Genomic DNA, 25,093 nt, shown 5'->3' with positions numbered 1-25,093 from the left:
AAAAAGTCTGTTGCTTGTTCTTTGAAAGTTCTTTGTGCTGGCGTCATTTCAGGTTCACTGGGATCCCTAGAAAAAGTATCAAAGTTAATGAAATAGGCAGAGGCAGTTCTGTCAATGGTTGGAATTGCATCCGGATTTGTTGAAATCGCTGGAACCACTGGATCACTTCTTACTTCGTTGTAGACAGGTGTATCAGGTCGAACTGTTATTTGGGTTTCAAGAGGAACGAGTTCCATAGCTTTGTTGCTTAGTCCTTCTTTTCTCACTGTAGAATCTTCAAAGTTGATGAGTCTCTCAGTTTAAACCTCTTGGATTGTAGCTAGCGGAGTGCGTCTGCTACATTGTCGGAGTCCACTTGGCCTACTGCTTAGTATCGGCCACATAATGTGGTTTGATCAGGTCGATGGGCACAAATCTTTTCTCCTTTTTACCAGCAAGGGGCGGCAGTAAAACTTTTCTTGATCCGTGGATTGCTAGGACATGTACTGGTTGTCTGTAAGAAGGCCCAAATTATTTCTTGCCTGCGATCTTTTCTCCGACTAGATCACCAAGCTTTGGGATCCAGACAGGCCTTGCTGGGATGGTTGGTTTTTCCCCAGTGGTGGTTGGCTTCAGGAACACATTGCTGTGTTTTGATCTTAGTTCATTTAAGTCCTGTAAAATAGCCAAACGATCTTTAATATCAAATTTCTTGTTTTCCACCACTGTTCCATGACAATCAAGATCCGGAACCAACATTCTTGTCCCAAATATGACCTCATATGGAGTGACACCCCCTAGAGAACTTCTTGGCAAATTGTTTAGACTGTGTTGGACTTCATAAAGATGTTTGCCCCACCCATCACCTGAACCTAATACCCTAGCTGTTATAGACTGCTTTATGTCCCGTTTTTTTTCTTTCCACAACAGAATTTCCCTGAGGATGGAATGGAGAAGAGTACCGTAATTCAACGCCCAAACTGGCAATGGCTTCTTTGTAAGCTCAAGAGATAAACGCAGGGTCAGAGTGTAGTGTGCCTATTGCGTATGTGCCGATAAAGACTCACAAATCTTTTATAAGAGTTCAAGCATCAGCCGAGAGCTGAGGCGACATCCAAAAGACCTTGAACACAAATCCACCAAGATATATTTATAGTTACCATCTCTTTGTAAGGGACCGCAGTGGTCCAGGTAAACACACGCTAATGGTTTATCTGAAATTAACAGGGGCGTCTGCGCAGGACGTTTCACAGAAGAGGCTTTCATCTTTTGGCATATATCACAGTCCAGGACATAGTTTCTGGTCTATTTCCTAATGACGGGCCACCAGTATCGTTGCTTTATTAACAACACTGTGGCAGAAACACCTGCATGAGCAGAGGCGAGCCCTTCATGTGCTGCTAGGATTGTTCCTAATCTAAGTTCCATGTTTGGTATTACCCTATCCCCCACTCCATGGATTCGAGCAAACGGAACAATATTCGCATCAATTATATATGAGTGTTTGAGTGGAAACGTTTTAGGTAACGCTGCAACGCTGCCTTTGCTTGAAGCATTGACAGCCAGTATTATTTCACTGCCTATTTTCGTTTTTGAACGAGTGATTTCAGCTACGGAAGCCGTTTCTACAGCCCTTGTTGCAGCTTCATCAGGTTATGAATTCCCTACAACGTGATAGCCATTACGTTGATGACTCAGCGTGTGTATCACATGAGTGTTTTGTAGTCCGTTTCGCAACTAAACTACTTGTTCCGAAAAAGCGTTTTATGCTTGATTGTGCCACCTTTTGCATCTTTGAAACCACGTTGAAGCCAATTCTGTAAATATTCATTGCAAGATTGAACACAGTAAAAAGAATCGCACACTATGAGTGTGGGAAATTCGCGATCCGTATTTTCAAGTGCCATTTTGAATGCTTGTATTTCAGCTCGCTGAGCTGTACAATCTCCTACATATTGCATTTTTGTAACCATAGGTCTAAATTTGCCATCGGTCATACGACCTTTAACGATCGCGCATGCAGCACTATAAGCTTGTTTACCCCCCGTAGCGGGTTGTGCTGATCCGTCAGTATAAATTATACATTCATATACGATCAAAAACATATTCAACATCAGTTGCAGCAAGAGAATTAACCCATTGTATCCATCTTGGATATAAAGCTTCTGCATTCGGAATGCTAGCTTTTGTAACTGCCTCTAAGGCTGGTACAGGAGTTATGACCATAATGCGTTTCCCCTGTGCTAGGGTTCTATCTTTTGCTACAGCGGTTTGAACTGCTGTCAGAATTTTTTCTGTCAATGTAAATTTCATTTCTGCTTGTGTATACAAATGTGATTTGTATGCAATTGGTACTTTCTCACCTTCATTAAAAGTTAAGTAGGTGAATCTGCATTGACCCGGAATGATTCGGATCACTAAGTTGCATACGTTTACGCGTGTTTGGAAATGTTTTGTTGCTAACATATCTGTTTGTAGAGAACGCAACATTTCTGTGTGTTCTTTTGTCCAATGTGTGATTTTAAAATCAGGTTTGATTAATTCGCAGAGAGGTTTAACCCTTTCTGCGTAGTTTAGAATGTAAGTTCTTCCAAAATTCAGGAAACCTAGAATCGACTACGTTTTTCAGCGTTTTTGGACGTTGGAGCAGGGCACACATTTCTAAAAAGTTGGCTACCAGGCTTTTGCCTTCACTTGAAAGTTCATATCCTAGAAAAAGGACGTTGAGATGGGAAATTCTTGATTTTTTTAAATTGAATTTATAACCCTCTGAGGCGAAGCCCAGTATAATGGTGTTCACCCTGTTCAAGTGCCTGTTCGGGTCATCGTCTGTCAGATAGATATCATCAACATATGACAATGCCTCGTCATCGTAAGTTTGTAGTAACTCTGTTACTCTCGCTGGGAATAATCCTGGACTATTCTTGAATCCTTGAGGGAGATGACAAAATTGACGCTGAGTCCCTATTATTGAGAAAGCGGTCAAATACCTACCTTCAGGTGCAATATTTTGACAAAAGAAACCATTTGAAATGTCTAATGTGTTTTTTTATTTTGTACGCACAATGTTATTTATTAATGCTGTACTGTGTGTATTTTGCACTGCAAATGTTTTACAACAAGAGTTTAGGTGTCTGTAATCCAAAACTAGACAATATCTATTGTCTGGTTTGGAAACAGGAAACAAAGGATTGTTCATTGATGAGGTGCAAGTTTCAATCACCCCTTGGTTTTCAAGTTGATCTAAGATCTTCCTGACCTGGTTTTTAGCTTCTTGCTTAATTGGATACTGCATTTGTTGGTTGATTTTTTTAACTGGATTGTGTGGTGAGGTGAGTCCTCATCCCATCCTACATGATTCTTGTAAAATGCTGGGGCTTGGATGACTGCCCATTTCCTGGCATAAGTATATTTTAAATGTACTAGAACATAGTTGGAGAAGGCTGGCATAATGATGTCTTCGCCATGTGGGCACTCCCTGACATACTCTGGTGGCCAGTCCAGTTCTGCTAGAAGTATATCATAACCCTTTGAAGTCGCTCCCAAAAGAGTGCTTTCACTTTTCTTGGTATGTCTTCTTCCATCCGGAGTGTTATTTCATATAACCTATGTGCAGAACTAACCCTGGTGTCTTCGTGAAGAAGTGTGGCTCAATGGTTAGAGCGGCAGACCCTGATGCAGAGGTCTGGCCTGGGACCAGGGTTCAATTCCCTGCCTCGGCGGGTCTTGGGCTCAAAATTCCACGGACCTGATAATTCTCGCCTCAGTGCCTATTCCAATCATGGAGTCCCACTCTGCAACTCTGGGCAATAGCTTGCTTAATCTCCACAACGGCCCCCACAACGATAAGGATGCCTGGCCTCCACCTTGGGGGTGCCCAGGAGTGGACACCTCACAGGGAAAGCCAGGAAGGGTTCCACAGCGGTATTCGTACAAGCGCCTTGAGACCCTTGCGGGTGAGTAGTGCGCTATACAAGTATCAATTTACATTTACATTTTACAGTCTCAACTTGAATGTCTTAATTCAGGTCCACTGTTTCCAAATGTCTCTTCAGGTTCTGGCGAGCTATTGATACTTCTGCTGGGCTGTCCAACATAGTCTGAGCCCATTCTCCGTTCTTGAGCTGTGTTCTGAGAATCCTCGGCATGTCTGATCTTTGGAGCTGACTACTTTCTTCTTGGAGAATTGAGGTTTTGTTTTGTTTTTCTGAACGTGTTGATCGTCTTTAGACTTCACAAGTTCTTCTTTTTAATCTGACCGTCCTCTTCTTTCGGATGTCTGTGATGATATCTGAAAGGTTATACCTCCTTCCAGAGGGCTCCTTTTGAGCAGACCTACCTCGGGGTTGAGAATCTTTCTCTTTTGAATGTTTGTTATTTATTTTCCCACTTCTTTTTAGAAGAGGTAGGAGTGTTTTTAGTAAAGGCATTTTCAGGACTTTCAGACAGTTGTTGTTTAACTGTATAATTCTATCAATCTTTGGACATTACTAAGTAATTCATCGTCCGACATTGCTTCAATGTTAGGGTCAAGTATATAGCAGGCTAAAACCGGCCATGTTGCTCCTGTTCTACCCTAGTGGACCGAGTCTGGTAATGTGATTTAAATGTTTAGGGCACCTTTAAACCAGAGATTATGCTCCTGGTATGCGAGTGGAATTTCAATATCCTCGAAAGGAATATATTCCTCAGGTGGTTCATCTTCTTTGTAGAAGTGAAACGTTTTAGTTACTGGATTTGATTCAGGGAATACTATCCATGAATAGAATACCTCTGTCTGGTGATGTCTATGTGCCTCTATCACAAAAACCGCTCTACCACCTCTTGGTGTTAGGCCATGTTTTTTAAGTTTTAGAGTGATGGCTCTCCTTAAATTTCGAGGAATGATTATAGCATTCTCATCGGTTTCATTGAAACGCTGTATTGTCATAAAGTACAGCAACATTGTTGGGTACTGCTTAGTTGTTAACGGTATAGTCGGCCATTGTTTAATGAAAGTTGCAGAGCAAGTTTCAAGGGAACAAAGATAAGGTGCACAATGTTTTGGGGCACTGTCTCCTTCAACGTTGAACAAACCAAAAAGCTAATACATAGGATTTTCGTCCTACTCAGCTATGGCGGATGTTATCCCTACCCACTCGAGACCTTTTATGGAGTTTTATGAGTAGGAGTCTCTGAGAAAAGCAGGACTGAGTTAGTTTAGTATCTAGTGTTAAATTAGTGCCTTACCAAACGTTATGCACGTTCCTATATCCCTGGGCGAGTTCCTATATCCCTGATAGGCTCTGCGCATTGGAATAATATACACTATATTTTTGACATAGGACTGAGGTCAGTATGTCTCTATCGAGTACATTAAACTTAATTGATTGTGTATGCCAGATAACTCAGAGGTCACTAGAAACTTCTAGAATGAACAAGAAGGGATTAGTTTCTGACAACCGCATAAACATGATAACTTTGTTTCCCTTAGAATCAGAACAATCTCAGAATCCTGGAAGCAATGGATAACCGTTTCACTCAGTCAATCGTGCCTGCTTCGTTTCTACAGAGTTGCACAGAAATAGATAGACGGGCGTTTCAATAAAAAGGTTTTATTGAACAGCCTTATTTCTCATGAAAGAGATATGAACTGCTACAATCGTAAGACAGAATGCGAAGTATAATTTGTACAGCTTTAGCAGTAAGATGAAATAATACTGCAATAGCATGGTCTGTAGCTATGACATATATTCATAAAAATACATACATAAATAACACAGGCTAAAATACTCCTCTGGTGCGTCTAAAATAATTTTACCCCAGTGTACCTAACCTAAGTGTAGTACGAGGGAAGAAGTAGGTGCTGCTCAGCTATATTTAAGTTTAGCTATAGTTTAGTTTAACTTCAGTTGCCAAGAGTCCCTATAGGTTCTAGTCTGCTCCATACCTTAGAATGAGAGAGGTTGGAATCTCTTTCCTGGGTCTTGATCTCTAACACCCAGCAAGGGGAGTCAGAAACACTGGAGCTGGATTCTCGGCGAGGAGGATGGCAGCGTCTGGTCAGTGCGTCAGTTGGGGACTTGACTTCCTTCCACATAAGTACTTCTTCATAGTGATGGACCGGCAGTAGATACATTTACCCTAAAGAATTCTTGTCAGGATTAGAGTGTTTTTGGAATATCTACAGGCAACTCTAAGCGACGATACATGGTGTCGAGCCGCTCGAGGTTCTGAGAGCGGTGAGTGTCAGCTCCTGGCTGACAAGTGTCGGATTTTCAGATATTAGATCTAGAGACGTCAGTTTGTACCATTATAGATGGCTTTACAACTGTGCTTTTAGTGTGCCTTTTCCCCCCGGGTGGAGTGGCCCTGTTTAGGGCATTATATCTGGCAGGTCCTGATGAAGGCGGCATTCTATCATCGTGCAGCCACCGAAACGCGCCGACCACTGCCCTGAGAACATCCTGCTTTTTGCAGTTCTTGCCTTTGGTCATTCCAATTACATTGTTACTCAGTAATTGTATTCCCCAAATATGTTATGAATGTGAAGGTGTATCTGGATGTGTGTGAGTTGGGTTCGAATGGGTTGTTGTGATTTTGCATTGTTTCTCTCTTCCCGGGTCTTCTTGATTTGATTGTATGTAGTGTTTTCTCAATTTGGTATTATTTATGAATGTATTATCTATGTTGAATATGTTTTAAAAAAGTATATAAAAATAGGCATATCCATGAAAATATCTCTGACAAAAGAAATGAAACAAAATAATATATTTTTAGAATCGTTGGAATACTTTGTTGAATGGGTTAATAAGTTGATTTGGGTGTTCACTGAATGTATTTGGATTAATTCCATTGGAGAATAATATAGGTCGTGAGGGAGACTTTTGTTCTGTCTTCATATTTTTCCCCTCTTCTCCCTGACCTCAACTTGTTCTTTTAGAGGGGGTCCCCTTCTTTCTGCATTACCCTGAATGGGGTAAGACAGATATTATCTTCCAAGGGGATGCACAGTCTCCTCCAAAATTCAATGCTAGGATTGAAAATCACACATAACCCTGGAGATACTATGCCATCTGTTCTTTTTCCAATCTTAGGGATGCCATCTCTAGCCAGTCCCAATCGTTACCCAAGAAAGCAGCAAAATAGAAACTGGTTTGCCTCTGAACACCCAGACACCATCAAACCCTTGCAGCCCTTTCATTCTGAGGTCAACATCCTTCGTTTCTACATGACCTACTCACCACTTGCAAGTCTTCACATAGATCTGACTGTTACAGTCAGAGGAAGGAGAACAGGCAACTTATGGCTGCCCTGTTTTTTTCTATGCAAAATGCTCAGTCCCTCTCCCCACAGGGAAATATTTCCCACAAGAATAGAAAGATGGTATTAGTCTAAGGATAATAGAGTCACCTTACCACTTCATCTGAAACATTTAAGGAGAAGTAGAAATACAGTGAGACATTCCAACTCGGAGTTCAAAATTTTAAGGGCTATCAGAATGGCGTTTTGAGAAATCTTAAGATTTTCTTCCAGGCCAGTGCATCTAATGCCTGTTGGGTTGGGATAGTTATCAGTCACATGCCTAATATATAACCATGCTACAGGCTGAAACTCATTCAGAGGAAGGAGGCCCATTAGGTAGATTCAAATTTCTAATCAACCTGTCCCCCTCTTGATTTTCAGTAGTATATCCCGGGAAATTACAGCATACACACACTTTTCAACTGATCTTACCTGCCAATGGTGGTCCAATAAGAATAGTGATGCTTTCTAAGATTGTGAAAAGTCCAAAAGCACTTGCGAAGCGCTCCATGCCCACAATGTCCATGAGAACCTGGAAGACCAATGAGCCTACAAAGCTCATGGAGATGCTGTACGCCACACAGAAGAGAACCAAAGCAGCATAGCTGTCCCACAGCCCAGCTATGAGATTGCTGGCTCCATTGACCATCACAGCCAGGCAGAAGAGATAGTAGAGCCGGTCCTTAAAGAATGCCATCTGTGAGATGAACCCAGCCACTGGGCGCACAAAGATGTTGATGAAGCCAATGATGCCAAGTAGCATGGCTGCCTTGCTCTCCTCAATCCCACTAGCAGTTGCATATGGAACCAGGTAGACGTTCAGCACAAAGCCAAATACCATACAGATATTACCAAAGGTATAGATCTGATAAAGTTTGTTGTGACGCAAGAGATCAAAGGCCATGTATTTCTGTAGTGTCCGACTGCAGGATGACATGCTGGGCCAAAAGCAGGAGGTAGAAGCAAGTGGCGGGCTGAGATTTCCATTCTGGCTGGACTCCGGAGTGGGATGTACGTTGGCCTTTGGTGAAGAGGACTGGGAACTGATGGGTCTCATCACAGCCCCACAGACGCAGCAGTTGAGCAACACTCCTCCAAAGATGAGAAAGGTCCCACGCCAGTCCACAAAATCCAGCAGGTACTGGGACATCAGTGGCCACAATGCCATTCCGAGGGAGACACCTGTAGAGGCCAAGGAATTGGCAAGGGTTCGAAAGCGTACAAAGTAATAGCCCAGCACTGTGATGGCCGCTTGAAATGACAGGCAAAGCCCCAGCCCTTATGGGAGAAAGAAACATAGAACACAAAAGATTAGCCCTGGCTTTCATGTGCAAAAGACAGTGATTGTAATAAACATAAAGGCATGCAGGTGGAATTCAAGAGGAAGAATATGATGGAGACACTGAGGTATCGTATAGTGTGAGGACAGGAGCAGATATTATGGGGTCCCTTGTGTAATGCGTGGTAGAAATGAGTATTGGGGTAGTTTGAGGCACTAAAGCTGTGCATATTTGAGTAATGTGAGGCCTGAGGTCTTGGATATGTACTATAGTTAAGAGGGCATCAGAGAGCAAAATGGAGGGGAACCTCACTGCAAAGTTCAGCAGTAGTTGTTTTGGGCAGTAGAATTGGAAGCCTTCAGAGTTAGCGGTGACCCACAAATCTACATATGAGCAGGTGTGAGATTGGTACCCACCTAATGTCCCACTCTGGTCCAGCTATGTGTCAGGCTAAGCCAAAGATGGCCATCTGGAAAAGCATAGGTGTTCGGCAATGACTAGCCAATATGTAGGTGGGAATGCCATTTGTGGATATGTGCTGCCATCTGCTCGCAGTTATCTCACTCATGGGTTTGACAGCCATTAGTGATTACTCACATCACCTACATACTGCCCAGCAAGCACCTGAAGACCCCCGTCCCATAACCTCTATTCATCTCCCAAGCAATTGTGCCTGGTAAAGATGAGCAGCTCGGAGCAGATCGCCTGAAGGAATCTTAGTGCTAGTGAAAGGCGAGGCCTCAAGTCCTTAGGTCCTCTCTTCTGTGGATGCTCCACTCTCTCCCGAAAACAAGACTAACTGGTAAGTTGCTATCATGAATATGTGGTCAGCCTGATAGACTGTAGACATTGCCCCCAATCTTACTAGAACCCATAAACTCAACAAATCTGGCAGAATACTACTTTTCTGAAGGGGATATTTGTTAGATTCCACTCAGATATCCAAACACATGGCTTGTCTGGTGCCAAGTTAGAAATGTAGAGGTAGTAATGTAACATTACAACCCCAGCTCCATTTGATACCACAATAAAATAGGTAATTATCAGTAATAAGAAGTTATCTCTGATAGAAATCATACTCACAGAAGTGTGGCTCACTGGTTAGAGGAGGTTAGAGGAGGCAGACCTGGAAGACCTGCAGACCTGGAAGCAGAGGTCAGCCCGGGACCGGGGTTCAATTCCCGGCTCGGCGGGGTCTTGAGTCCTAAAATGTCCATGGACTCGAAAATTCTCGCTCCGGTGCCTACTCGATTCACGGGTTCACACTCTGCGACTCTGGGAAATAGCTTGCTTAATCTCCACAACGGCCCCTCGCGGCAGGATGCCTGGCTTTCACCTTGCGGATACCCTGCCGGGGTTATCTCACAGGGGAATACCAGGACGGGTTCCCTAAGCAAGCGCTTAGAGACCGGTTGGTGATTTGCGCTATATAAATTCCTGTACATTTACATGTACATTTACATTCCTGTTAACACAGGTAAGGCCTTTTATCCAGTCATGTGCAGTGTGGAAGTTGTCAAGTTGTCTATATTTTTATGTGCTGAGATTACAACCCCAACAGCAGAGCCTCCACACATGTAGGTATACATTTTATTAGTAAATGTGGAAGGGACACAGGGGAGTGGTTGGAAAACGTATGAGTAATGGGGTGGGGTTAAGGGAGGAGTATGGAGGGGTTTACAGGAGGGTCAGGAGGGATTTAGGAAGGGACAGCAATACATTTCTACAGGTACTACACTCAAAAAGGGGCCCAGTTCGGAGTTGGAGTAAGTCTAGCACTACATATTGCCAGCTACTGGTATTGCAACTCCTCCCATATAAAATAATGGAATTAGGGACTTAAAATACCAACCTATGAGAAATAATATTAAATTGAGTTACATTATTTTAAATAGTTCATAAAACACAATTTAATGCTAAAAATAATTAATGTTTATGTTAGTGTAAGAATTTGTAGGGCGCATGGTTGCCAGAGGGATTCCCAGTGCTAAAGAGTACTGTTTACAAGCTCTTATCCATAGGGAGTCTTCAAGGGAAACAGCAAAGTTTTGAGATGTTTCCTGAAAACCGTTTCGTTGGGTAGAATTCTTATTTTATATGGGAGGGAATTCCACATCCTTGGTACCTGGTGGGCAAATGATCTGCTCCCCACCTGGCTCTTTTCGCTCTTGTTGTCCTAAGAAGCTGTTGCTGGGCTGATCTTAGCTGCCTGGTCGGGATATACCTGGACATCATTTGTCTCAGTTTTATTGGACCTTTTTTGTTAACAGCCCTATATGCTAGGCATAGGGACCTACATGTTATTCTTGTTTCAATAGGGAGCCAGTGTAGCTCTTTCAGTGCTTCTTTAGTGGAAATGCGTTTGGGGAATTTTTACAAGGAGTCTTGCTGCCGCATTTTGTACTACCTGTAGTCTCTTCATCACATACATTACGTAAAGTGAGTTTCCATAGTCCAAACGCGAGATTATAAGAGACTGGATGAGCGTTTTTTTCAGATGTTCCGGGATCACCTCAATAATCTTCCTTAGTATTTTAAGCAGAGAGAAACATATTCCTGATAGTTTCCTGGATTGGCAAACCATCGTGAGGAAGTTCTCTATCCAGACCCCCAAGTTTTGTATTACTGATTTGGGTATAGGTGGCTTTCCCACACACCGGGGCCACTGTGTCAGGGGTGCCTGGTTAGTGGATTTTCCCAATAGCATAATCTCCGTTTTTTCGTGATTTAATTTCAGATGGCTATTTGCCATCCAATTTACCACTCTCTCCAGACAGTGACTCAACTGCTGATTTGCATTATCTGTTAGGGAGACTATCAGCTGAGTGTCGTCAGCATATGACACCACTGAGACACCATCTTCCTGTGCTACATTAGCTAGCTGTCGTACATAAATATTAAATAGGGTAGGACTAAGGGAAGATCCCTGTGGGACGCCACATGTAATTGGAAGGTGGTCTGGGAAACAGTCCCTTTCCATCACTTGGAAGCACCTGTCTTCCAAAAAAGAAGCCAACCAGTCCATGTCAAGGTCATGGACTCCTATTTCTCTTAGTCTCCCCATTAAAGTGGTATGATCTAGGGTGTCAAATGCTGCACTGAGGTCTAACAAACGGATGGCGGCAGAACCACCATCATCCAATAGTGCTTTTAACTCCTCTGTGACCACCAACAGTGCTGATTCTGTACTATGGAAGGCACGAAAACCCATCTGAGTGGGATGCAGTATTTCATTAGTTTCCAGGAAGTTAGTCAAGGTATTATTTACATGCTTTTCCAAAAGTTTGCTGATACAAGGCAAAAGTGAGACAGGGTGTAGATTGCTAAAGAGAGTAGGGTCCATATTGGCTTTTTTTTGTAAAGGCCTAATGATTGCATGCTTCCAAGCTCTTGGCACCGAAGCTGTTTCTAATGATAGGTTGAGCATTTCCATTTAGGAGGGTAAAGTGGACTCCAGTGCTTTAAATAAAATCTGGGGCAGGGCTGGATCAATAGGTGATCCAGAGATAGTACCTTTAATTAGATTACAAACGTCTTCTTCCTCAAGTCTTTGGAAAAGAGCTAATTTTGGGAAGGGTAACGATCCTTCCACCTCTGTACCTATCTCCGAGTTCAAGTCCCTATCATTTGGGAATAGGTCATATATTTCTATTATTTTTTTATGGAAATAGGTAGCTATGTCATTACACCTTTCGACTGAATTAATAAAAATAGTACATAATTTTTCATTTAATCATAGCATTTTAACCATCTTTTTCATAGGTAAAAATATATTTAACAATAAACTGTATTATAATTAAACTACTTTTGCTAATTCTATACATCACTTTGAATAATTATCAATGCATATATATTTTTATAATTTATGGAATGTCTTGTTTAATTTAAACTTCAGAAAAAATATTTTATTTTGAATTATATTTACATTAAAGATTTAAATCAAAATTGTGCTAGTGGTGTAGAATATTTTCTTTAGTTGTTATTCAAAATAAATATATAAAATTAATTTATATCAATGTCTCAAAAAATATTTTTATCTTTTTTTCAAGTTTAGTAAACTTTAAAATGTTCCCTATACTTAAGAGGGCGAGAAAAAGCATTAAAATATTACAAGACCTGCAGGTCTAGTAACCTGAATAATCTAGTCGACCTCACTGTAATGTAAACCGGACTCAAATTCGGTGATCCTAGGCAAATATTTTATTTTAGGGAGCTGCTTTTCTCTTCATTATCACATATGAGAGATCCTTTAAACATGCGGGTTCGGCATATCTGCTGTACAAAAATGTTTTTATTTGATTTAATAGGCGAAACATTAGCTCCATGTATAATACGAATTTGATCTCAGAACACCAACACAAATATTCCCAGTCCTGGCCTTTGACACAGGATCTCTGCAACAGTTCCTAGGATACCTGTTATGTATTCCAAACTTAGGGGCTTATTAGGATAGCGGATTTTCCGCATCCTCTGGGCCGGCGGAAGCCACCGCCAGCCCGGAGGATGCGGAAAATCCGCTGCGGACCCACCAAAGACCCACCGCCACATTAGCATGGCTGGTGGGTCCTGGTTTCAATCCGCTGCTTTTCTGGCGCGGTTGGCTTACAACCACGGCTGAAAAGCTCTAATATGGTGACGGTGTCTCTCAGACACCGCCAGCCATATTAGGATGGGTTTCAAAACATGCTTTTCCGCGGCGGGTTTTCAGCCGTGGAAAAGCATGTGGAACTTCACTGCAGGGGCCCGTTGCGGGGCCCCTGGGTGAACGGGGGTGCACATTGGGGGTAACTATGGTACCCCCCTGCATTTGTATGCAGAAATCGGCAGGCATCGCACAGTGCCTGCCGCTTTCTGCATACAAATGCAATGTATGCATTTTTACCATTGCGGCGGGTGCAGCTTTAAGCCGCACCCGCCGCAATGGTAAAAATAGAGGATGTGACTGCCAGGGTGGCGGTCACATCCTGATTGCACAGGAGAGAACTCCGCAGGCCATGCGGAGGTTCCCTCCTACTCTGGGGTCGCGGACGGACGCAAGTCCGTCCGCGATCCTAATGGGCCCCTTAGCTATGGAACACACTGACCCTGGAAACCAGACGGAATCCCTCTTCTACCTCTTTTGAGAAAGAAGTAAAATCTCTAATCTTAAGGAAATTCACATGAAACAATATATCTATTTCCCACAAGACCAAGATTTAATTATGACACTCAGTGCTCTTTTGCTTGTTACTTCTACCCATGTAAAGCGCTCTGATACCCGCAAGGGTTATGTTCGCGCTATATAACCCTTCAAAATAAAAATAAAATAAATAACCATACAGTGTATACATGACCCCAGGATTTGCCTTTTAGTTCACTTATAGCATTGTCATCAGAGCAGGCAGGAATATTTCTCAGTTCATGTTTAAAAACTCACTTTTAATAAATATATTACTAAAGCGTGATGTGGTAGTGCACTGCCATTTACAGACAGCACATTTCCACACCTTTTACCACTAACATGCAGATTTATTGATAAAGCTGTATAGCGCATAAACAACCTTTGGAAATTGGGTTTTAGCAAAAATATTTACCATTTGCACATCACCAAGTAAGGTGTTCTGATTTACTCTCATGCTGTAAAAATGTTTTTTTCATCACACAGAATTACGAAAATGTGCTTTCAAAACTACTGAAATATATTTTAAATATTTGTGCAATTAATTATTTAAATGTTGTCTTAGAAAAAAAGCCTTTACAGTCTTTCATTTTACATGCTTCACCCAGCACCATTGTCAGAGAGTTCACTTTACAAAATTCTCTAATTTCACAGTCAGAGAAAGAAAAGTAAATGTAAGAAGAAAAACAAGATTTAAAGAAAAGAAAAGTAGTAGAGGTGATGATTAATAGTATCTGGTTGCATGTCTATATATTTATTATAAACATTCCACTATGCCATTACCAGAAAGAGGTGTCACTGTTTTATTCATTATAACCCGCTACACAAAACAACCTGGATCATTTCTTCAGAATACTAGTTTAATCGGAAAGATGCTTCATGTTTGTGAAATCAAAGCCTCTGATTGGGGAAACATCCTTTACAACAAAACTTTTACAACGCAGTGCTTTCACAACGCAGGTTTTACAACGAAAACCATTACAACGCATTACACTGGGGGGCGCTCTAGGATAGGGAATAGTTTTAATTTACTATCCAACACCTTCCCTACTATCCACGGGGACTGGAGTTGGAATAGAAAATTAAACTATTCACTATCCAGCACCCCAAAGCGCTATGCGTTGTAACAGCATGCGTTGTAAAAACTGCGTTGTAACAGCATGCGTGGTAAAAGCTTGCGTTGTAATGTCATACATCCCTCTGATTGACATCCTGCATGGCTGGGAATCAACATCTTGTTAACGAAAGAAGATGCCATGGAAACTGAGTCACTATATACCTTCAACCCCACCTCTCATAACAGTGCTACAAATAGCAACGAAGGGCCGATGTAATCAAAATGTGGTTGCCATCTTGGAACATATTACTTTACAAGAATGCAATGGATTTCATGGTAAATATATGCCCATTCCTTAATTACCAACATATCACTGTATAAGAACTTGTGAGATTCAATGTTGTCTTGTATCGTTAACAAGGCTATGCAGTTCAGTCAAAAAGCACGGCACACTTTATCAAAAGCATACCCTTTGTGGAATAATACAGGGCTAGAAGAATTTGCATGGACTGAAGCAAAGAATCAGCCGATTGAACAAGAGATGAAAAATAGATTCAAGGAGAGAGATTATACTGAAGAGATTGTAATGACCACATCCACTAGGGAGAGGAGCTGTAAGAGAGAAAACTATATTTTCGGTATTAAAGAGAGGAAAAGGGGAAGCAACAGACATAGGTTTATCACAACATATAATACACAAAATAGAAAGGCGAGGGGTGCCCTAACTAAACACTGGCATTTGATTAGGAGTGATCCAGTAAGTGGCTAGGAGCAGTGCTTAATTTGTAAAAAAACATAAGTGCCAAGGCCCTTGTCAGGAGCCTACTGCTGCTTGCACCACCAATTGCCCTTACCAGCTCTGCCAGTTACACAACTACCAACCATCATACACCTTTAAGTGTGATATTTTATACTATTCCAGGCCGTCAAAGCTATAAGAATGGCTTGGGCGACAAGTATTAGTAATTTTTAATTTATATTGAACTAATAAACAACTGTTATTGTGCTAATCTCTAAATAAGACAAACAGCACCAACATGTGGCAGCCTGTCATAAGTGCTGGTGTTGAAAATTAATTTCTGGTGTCAAGCACCGGAAACCACCGGCTCAAATTAAGCACTGGCCAGGAAGTGTCTAAATGCCTTTAATTCATTTTAGACGTGCCAAGTCTATGAGAGACCAGGTGGTGAGAAGTAACAGTAACCACAGGCGGTAATGGCTCTGGTTAACTCCCCCTGGGAGCTTCACCAAATGTAACGAATGCAAGGCATTTCTAAATGGATTGAACAAACTAGTCTATGGGGTAGTTCCTCTTATTGGGTTCGTTCAACCCTGTGGATTGGGGAATCATTGGTCTGGTCACCAGAGTCACAGAGGATCTGGGTGGACAGATCATGGAGTCCTCACACACCCTATAGAAGTGTCATGCTTCATCAAAGGGCGCTCCTGGTCAAGCTGGCGCTGCAATGCCTGATGGGCCTAGGGGCTCTTTGTAAGTTCTGTTTGATCCTTAGATGCTGTATGATGCATGCATGTGAGAGGTCAGAGAAATATATAGAGTGGTGAAAGTTCCTCCCCACCCACGCCAGCCATTAACTACAGCCTGTCAGAGGAGGTTAAGTCAAGCGAAACTCTCCCGCATCTGATCACGAAAGTGCTAAACGACGAGATTTTGTATGCCTATATCTTTTTAATATTATACAACTATTAACCATGTAGTACTTCTATAGCTTGTTACTACCTCTCCTGCAATGTCTTACTTCAATGTCTGGTCTACACCAGTTTTCTCCCGAAGTTTATTTGAGGACCTATGCCAGACCTAAGGAGCATTTCTACTCTGAATCTCTGGAAAGGTCTGGAGGGGCATTCACAATGAAATGTTTTTTTTTATTACTACAAGCTTAACAACGGTATATATAGCTGTCACCCTAAGTTTCATCACTGTTATGATGTACTCCTTCACCAGCACATGGTACTTTGAGGCAAAAGATTATATTTGTTGGCGTTTTAATATCATTGTTTTAACAAAAGTGAAATACAGACATTCAGTCTGTACCATCTGAAACTTGCCCTGTCCGGACATGAATATCGAGACAACGGAGCTGAAATACTATTAATGATTGCAAACAATATTATGACCATGGCATAAGGAAAATCCCAGGCTCATTCTTGCTTGACTCTCACACACATTCCTCTTTTTCCCTTTTTAGGTGGAATCTACCCCACGGCATCAACACAGGTGAACTATTGGATACTTGTGTAGGCACCTATTGGATACTTGAGCAGGCACCTATGACCACAGTTAGGGCCTACACATTTTTACAAATAGGGTAGGATTTAACCCTAGGTCCTGATTAATGGCCAATTAACCCTCCAGGAAAACAAGGCATGAAACAGGTTGACCACATCACATTTCCCACTTATTAGCTTTTAAGACCCATGGTGATCCTAAGATAGCACCTTGTTTTTACTGTGTCAAGAGACCATCTGCATAATAATTAATTAAATAATCCTTCAGGTTCTCTTAGACTCTTTTAAACACATTTTTCAGCATCCTATGTACTTCTCACACTTCTCACATGAATGCATCATACAGCATTTAAGGATCAAAAAGATCTCAGACAAAAAGCCTCTAGGCCCGTCAGGCATCGCAGCGCCGGCTTGCAGAGGAGTGCCCTTTGAAGAAGCATGCCAATGATTCGCTAATACACAGGGTTGAACTAACCCAATAAGAGGAACTACCCCATTGACTACCCCATTGACTAGTTTATTTAAATACGCCATGAGAAGGGTTGGTGTAGGATCCTATTAAACATATCTCCTCATCCCTCTATTGATTTTAGATAAATGGTGTGAACATCACCTCCACTGATACACCCACTAAGAAAAAGATTAGTGTTAGGGGAAGATTGAAATTCAAGTGTCTTTACTGCATACATGTTAATAAGTGCTTTCCTGAAGACTTACGTGGTTAGTACTGAGGGAGCGCCATGTTATTTTGAAATTTTTAGGGGTACACCATAATCCCGAGTAGTCAGCCCCCACATATTCAGAGGGTCTACTAATGTAGTTTAGACTTATAACGTTAGGCTGAGAATCAGCACAATATATATGGATGAGTTTATTAACCAGAGACTAATGTAGAGTTTAATATAAATGCAGTGTTGCCTAATACAAGGATGAAATCATCTGTGAAATGTTGTATCACTAATTAAATGCTTTTTAAATATATGTTTATCAATGAGTGAATAAACGTAGGCTTTAGAACGAAAGCTTGTATTCACATTGAAAGTAGAATTAACGTGTTGAAGCAGTAAAATGTAATGTTATGTCGTGTTAGAAATACATTTGAAGTGCAAGGGCCTGAGCTATGCTGAAGCCAGTAAAGGCCTAACAGTATTTTCTTTTGTTAGCTTTAGTCGAGAAGGAAAGAATTTCTCTCTTGTTAAATTGTAACTTCGAATGTTTGCAGAGATGTTCCCATGTATTTCAGCTTGCAGGTGCAGGACCACAAGGCTCGTTAGGTAGAAGGGTCCATTGTTTAGGAGCTAGGATAGTAGGCGCGAATGGAGAAAAGCTGCCAAAGAATTTGGGAGTGCAACATTTAGCGATGAAGGTGCCTGGGACCCAAGGACACCCCAACGGACGCTGGATGGAAAGGTGCCATACATTGGGATTTTGTATTAGGGACAGCTCCCGAGGGTGGAGAGCAGATCTTAGACAGGGAACAGACAGAGCAGGATGTAGAAAGCTGTAGAGAGAGAGTCTTGGGGAACTTAGGGCAGAGTGGGGTGTAAGAAGAAGCATCTTAGAACGAGCTCGACAGTTAGACTTTTTGCCTGAAGAAGGTGAATGTACTTCTTTGGAAGTCTTCACCGCTGACACCTTTACTCTTGTCTGATGGGAATGTTATGTAGGGATGTCACCTTAGAATAGTGCAGGAACAGACTAATCACTTTTCTTTTCTTTTTTGTAAATGCAGTCCAAACTTCAAGCTGGGACTGTTCTTGGTTGCCTAATGTTACTCAAATTGAATTTGCTTTTTATTCTGAGTCGTCTGAGAATCTTGCGTAGAATTATGTTTGTATTAGTGCCAGTTTATTTTCTGAACCTCTTGCTGAGATGTTTGTATGTTCAACTATTTTTGGCTTTGTAATAAATTCTTGAAACTTCAGTTCGTAGTCAGTGGTCCTTTGAGTTTAACTTGGATTTGATGGTGAAGTTGTTCAAAGCTGTTGTAAATCTTCCCTTTATTCTTCTAAAACAGGGAAAAAGGTCCAGTCGACCGGTTTTGGGCTTCTAGAGATGAGTAAGAAAATCTAGATGATTATCCCAGCTTCCCCAGTACCACATTGCCATCACACAAAATAATTCTACAACACTTCAAAGCTATCAGAAACAATGACCTGACCTACCCTATAGCAGGACATTCGAGAAAAATGAATTAGGGAGATTATCTCTATTGAAGAATAGTGCAAATCCGTAAAAATGTGCAAAGCGAGGAAAAGGGAACATGAGCTTAGAAGACTGGAAGCTAGATTTATATTGGATTTGGATTGTAAGGAGCCCTTTAGTCTGAATGCGAATGAAGAACTGCATACTTTTCTTGGATAATTATTGTGAGCAACTATCTAGCACGGCAATAGCTGCCACTGTTAAAGTACCATAATGAATTTAATGGATACTTTATAGATGAGAAAATGTTTAAATCCTTTCCCTTTTTCAATTTATTTTCATTGTTTTATCTTTTAGAATTGCGCAACAAAGATGTACCAGAATAATAGTGGTTATTTAGGCCACTTGGGTTATATACATATACAAGATAGATCATAGAGTGTACGCTGGTTGTTGTATACTGTGTCTCTAGTGATCAAATTATTTGAGAAGCAGCGCATTGGTAGTGTTTGCTTTCATGGCACATGCCAGTGATTTCAGTTCATATTGGCTGGTGTTCACATACAGATAGTGGGCATGATAGAACCTGCATCATAGGTACAGGGCATTTAGATCATGGACTTTAGTTATCTTATGTTCAAGACCAGTTTATTTATAGTGTAAAAGCCTAAACAGGTGATAATTGATTGAATATAATATTTGTGATCTATGTATGGCACAGAAGACACATTTTCAAATATGGTGATTAATCAATTTAACTATACCCTTGTGTATATTTGACGATGATTGTATTCAATATATTAATCTTGATCTCAAGTTCTTATATGGCGATATCAGGGCGATTAAGAAATAAGCAGATATTTACCATGAAATCCAATGAATTTTTGTAAAATAATAAGTCCCAAGATGGTGACCACAATGTGATTACGTTGGTCCTTCTTTACCGTTTGTTGCACTGTTGTGAGAGGTGGGGTTAGGGTATTAGGTGACTGAGGTTCAATGGTGGTGTGTGTGGTTGTGAACATGGATGTTGAGTACAGCCGAAATGTGTTGATTCTCCAGCCATGCACATACAATAAACGAATGTGGAATGAAAAATCTGAATGTCGGCCTCGTCCCTTGATGTAAGTAGAGATTACTATTAAGACATTACTATTAACTTAATTTTGAATGAAATAGGTAATGTAAATATAATAAATGAAAATGATTTCGCTAACGTTTACATTAAATAAAAATCACACTTGAAGTAAAAAAAAAGGAATTAATAATTTTTAAAAGTGATGTGCAGGATTTATTAATTCTAATATACATATATAGTAATAAAATATATTGTTACATCAATGCTTCAAAGGAAAAGTATTCTAAAATATTATACAACTAAATAAAAAATTTGCTATTTGTTTTAAATTAACACAATCGTTTATTCATATGTTTAACTATTTTTACCATTTTAAATAATTGAATTTAACATTATTTCATATAGGGTTTTATTTTAATTTCCTACCTCAAATATTTTCTATTGGATGGTGTTGCAGTACTAGTGGTTGGCCTTATGTAGTGCTGTACTTACTGTTTTTTTAGTAGTATCCTATACTCAGAAGTTTGGCTCCACCTCTTTTATAGGGGACGGAGAGATTTAAGTCTACACTTTACAGTAACATTGTGTTCTGATTTTGTGAACAGCCAAAAGTATTAAAGTTACTATAAGTGTAAGAGTAAATTACATACATAGATTTACTAACAAGTGTAACTTATTTTTGGGAGTAGCTTGTAGTTCCTTTATTGCTCTTCTTTATATTTTCCCATAAACATCTTTATATTGTTTTCTATTTACATTGATAGATCCTTCTACAAGTATTTCACCTTGAGAGGCTGAAAGCCTAGGCCCTTTTTCAAGGTGGGGCACTGAGTCATGATCCGGGTACAGACAGTAGCTACCACAGGCCAGCAGGTGCATTGGCCCTGAATATACCATTGTACCCTTATAATTGCTGTATTTTACTACCCCTATAGCAATCAAAGGGGGGCATGTTCTTTGCTTGCTTGCACCAGGGCCCATAGAATCTTTGCTACGTTGCTGCCTGCATAGGGTCGTTGGTGTGTAGGCAGCATTTCTGTAAAGAGACAGATACGGAACAGGAAATAAATGGCCTGTGATTGTAACGATGAGCAGTTTTTCCTGTTCCCAAACCTCACCTATTCTCCATCGCTAAGATAATATGACAACTTCTGCTGTTCTCAAGCTCTCACATGTACAATAACACATACCTGTAAGGAAAGAGGCCCACCGCAGCGCCGGGACGCCCCTTTGCTGGGGCAGCTGTGCGCTTTACAAGTATACGACATTTAACATTTAACATACGCACAGAGGAGTAGAAATGGATGTAGAGTGTCTCTACAGTGTCCTAGCTAGCGATGCATAGTACTGGAAGCGTGGTTGCTCAGTGATTTGTTTACAGAGGGGTTTATCCGGGTATGTATTGAATCTGCTGTGGGTAGGGCATGTGTGCAGTAACTTACCTGCAATGAAACCTGCAGTCACGTAAAGCTGAATGAGGGTCTGGGCAAAGGAGCTGGACACCATTCCCACTCCGGCCAGGATGCCTCCTATGATGACAGTCACCCGACAGCCATAGTGCTCCACTAGTATACTGCAGACAGGACCTGTGACATAATGAAGAGGCTGTGACAACCCACCACAAAGGTGCATGAACATATACCTGTAACATAGGATAATGAAACTTCACACAACAGAGAGGCCACCTAGGACATCTTTATTTCCTAATCTTGGTAAGGGGTACGTTTTGAGTGCCTGGAAGTGTGAAAAAAACACTTTCTAAGTAATGCTCATTATGATCATCAGCGGTGCATATGTTTGATGCCTTTAAGTGCATTAAGTGCACATCCAGATGCTGCCCTGTTTCAGGATAGAAACATTCATACATCAGGCATGAAGCGACTAGGAACCATAAGCAGAAGTGACGAAAATAGGCATACCCAGTGCCATACTGCCCCGAACAACCCTCAGGCTACCCGAGAAAGATACTCCACCCATGAAAAATGTGTAAAATGAGGGACAAATGGTGCATCCTGCAGCACAATCGTTTTTATTATATTTACTAAATGGCCTTAGGTTTTATAGGAAGTTCTGAAGTAGATTTTATGAACTCTGGCAGTACTTTAGACCCTAACAAAGTAGCACTATTTTTCAATAATAGCTAATCATGCATGCGCTTATGAGTAAAGAATAAACTTGTTCAAAATACTGGGTTACTTTTAAGGAAATATAGCTGTGCCAATGAAAAGAATGGAAAATAAAAATCCTATGGCAGGTTTGCTTGTTTGTAGCTGGCAAATAACTAATAGACAAGATGTATGTAGGGAAGGCTTTGAGATCACCAAAGAGCGATTTTTTGCGATTCGCTATTTGGTATTTGGTAATCGCAAACACCCATGTACAAATGTGTGTTTCACACATATTGCGAGTGCTAATGGGTCGTAAATGGACCTACCTTATTAATATTCATGAAGAAGGTCTTGGTTTGCTACCCACTTGGAATCGCAAAAATCATAGGGATGGTGGCCTCCTTGTATCCACAGACCACCAAGTCTGTGATTGCTTTTCAATAAAACAATGTGTTTTTTTTAATCCAGACAGTGAAAAGTTTTCTTTTAATTTTTTTAACAATCAATAGTGGTCGGTGGGACCACTGCCTGCTCTTAAAAAATGCTTTTTCAAACATTCAAAAAGGGGAAGAGGTTTCAAAGGGATCCCCTCCCATTTACGAATGGGTTACCACCTACTTCAAGTAGGTGGCAAAATGTGAATATTTGCTTTTGCAGGGAGGGGCCACGAATTTGCACTCCTTCCACTCCCCTTATTGTTTTTCATTCGAGTTGCTGATTACTGGGGTAAGAGCTGAGCCGAAGGGTGAGGGACTACACCCCCATGCTCCCCTGCATCGTCCACGTTGCTTCCTGCCTCTCGCTGCTCGTTCCTGTGCCTGGAGGCCCATAAATTAAAAGCTGTTATCCGGCTCCGCAGGATGCAAGTGGGCACGCCTGGCGAAGCCGGTGGAGGCTGGGCTTGGCCTTCTCCCTTAGATCTACAATATAATTACGGTAATGTTATTTTTCTCCTAGTTTACCTCTCTCTATATTTGTTTACTCTAAGTTACATACATGGCTGAAAAAAAGGGCCAAAAGGATAAAAACGGGGGGAGGGTTATAGCTACATTGGACTCCTTAGTAAGAGCAGCCAGCGTCCTCTCGCACTAGATAGGGCTAACCGAAAGGCGCTTATCCATGGACCTGACACCATCCATCCTGGAGTTGCCTATAGGATCTCTTAATGAACCCCCTCTGAAGGAGCTTTCACCCCCCCAACAACTACATCAGTCTTGGCACAAATCCATACCAGATCCTCCCCCCCAATCTCAATAAGGAAATCACACCAAAGAGGGGGAATGATCTTTCACCCCTGAGTGTTTCTTCAAGGGACCCTTCGCCAAATCCACCAGCTAAACGCACTAGAGCAGGAGGTGCTGTTACCAAAGGTAAAACCAAACACCCCAAAACCACTCGTGCACCTAAAGCTAAAGGTCCTCAGCCATGGGGGGATCTCCAACTAACCTCAGGGCATGGGTATCTTTGAAGCCTCCTAACATTGCAGCGAGCCAATTGGACCCAGATGACTTTCTCTGGTCAGAAGTGACTATAAGGTTAAACAACACAATGCTCCCTATTTTAGCCAAATTGATCCAAATTGAATGGCGCCTGGCTGAGTTAGAGACTCAAAACCATTCACTGCTTGCCCAGGCATTCTTGACAAACAACCACCCCCCCCCCGGAAGCATCTCTAACTAGAGGCCCAACACAGTCAAAAGAAGCAGGGGGGGGGTGACTGTTCTTCCAATAATCCTGTGCACGACGTCCACGCTTCCAGATGATACCTTTAGTGTTGCAGCACAGCTCCCAAATGCTTATATAAACTCTAATTTGCCAGTGGGCGCCCAGAACTGCCAAGGGATGAGCGAAAGGAACATAGTGCACTACCCAACTCAGTCAATAGGGAAGAAAGTGGGTACTACAACCCAGCAGGTGCATCTGGGAACACTTTGGGTGAACTCGGCAATTATAAGCAACAAACCCTTCACTTTCGACCTGCTGCTGCCCACTGGTTCTGATTTTGGCTAACGTCGCCCCCTTCCGAGAAGATCAGAGCGAACCCACAGGACAATTAATGGATAAATATCTCCATTGGTTAATAAATAATGTGATTGTTACAGAGAGGGGGAAGCATCAGCTGACCAATGAAAACATCATGGCCAGGAGAACTGAATGGGTGGGCGGTTTAAGGAAATCTTTTTCTGGTGATTGTGTAGTTGTGATCTTTAAGAATGCTTACACGGGGCATATGCTCTTTAACAATCTTCATAGTTTCCCCCCAAAGAAGTCCCAGTTAACACTTCTACCGCTGGTATACTTTTACAATGGCCACGGTGTACTACTGAGAAGAGACTACAGGCCCAGAATAGCGCTACCACTTCCTAGTGTGAGAGAAAATGTGTGTCCTATTATTAATGGTGAGATCAGATTGCACAATAGATTTGACGTCCTTTCGAATGTGGAAGCCTGCAACTGACTGACTTCAATCTCCCCGTCACAATCTGTAAAGGTAGCTACTATGAATCTGAAGAGGTCACTTCACGGACGAGACTATTTAGCATACCACCTCTTGAGAACGTTTCCATAGCCGTAACTCTGACAGATGAAACGTTTTCGTCACAACTAGAAAAGGCAGCTACTATTGCCCCAGTAGAGGTCAGTGTACCATTAAGTCCATGTACTACACATGCCCACAAGAATGTCCCTGTAGATGTAACTCCTTCGCCCAGCATTCAGGAGCATAGTTCTTTATCCTGCATGATTGATCTAGAG

General features: G+C 41.5%; 1 protein-coding gene across 1 annotated transcript in view; it reads right to left on the bottom strand.

Annotated features, from left to right (window-relative positions):
* LOC147665199 (monocarboxylate transporter 6-like) overlaps positions 1 to 21,802 on the bottom strand; it is a 101,108-nt gene extending 79,306 nt beyond the window's left edge. The window contains exons 1-2 of the mRNA XM_086949681.1: positions 21,674 to 21,802; positions 7,696 to 8,541 (exon numbers count right to left, since the gene is read on the bottom strand). Of these exons, the coding sequence (XP_086805807.1) occupies positions 7,696 to 8,541; positions 21,674 to 21,737 (910 nt within the window). The 5' untranslated portion in view covers positions 21,738 to 21,802. The remainder of the gene's footprint in view (positions 1 to 7,695; positions 8,542 to 21,673) is intronic.
* Positions 21,803 to 25,093: the final 3,291 nt, after the last annotated feature.

The sequence above is a fragment of the Lissotriton vulgaris genome, unplaced genomic scaffold, assembly GCF_964263255.1.
Source record: "Lissotriton vulgaris unplaced genomic scaffold, aLisVul1.2 SCAFFOLD_2319, whole genome shotgun sequence".
Classification (NCBI taxonomy): Eukaryota; Metazoa; Chordata; class Amphibia; order Caudata; family Salamandridae; genus Lissotriton; species Lissotriton vulgaris.
The sequence above is the reverse complement of the archived record's forward strand: the minus strand, read 5'-3'. Positions and strand labels throughout refer to the sequence as shown.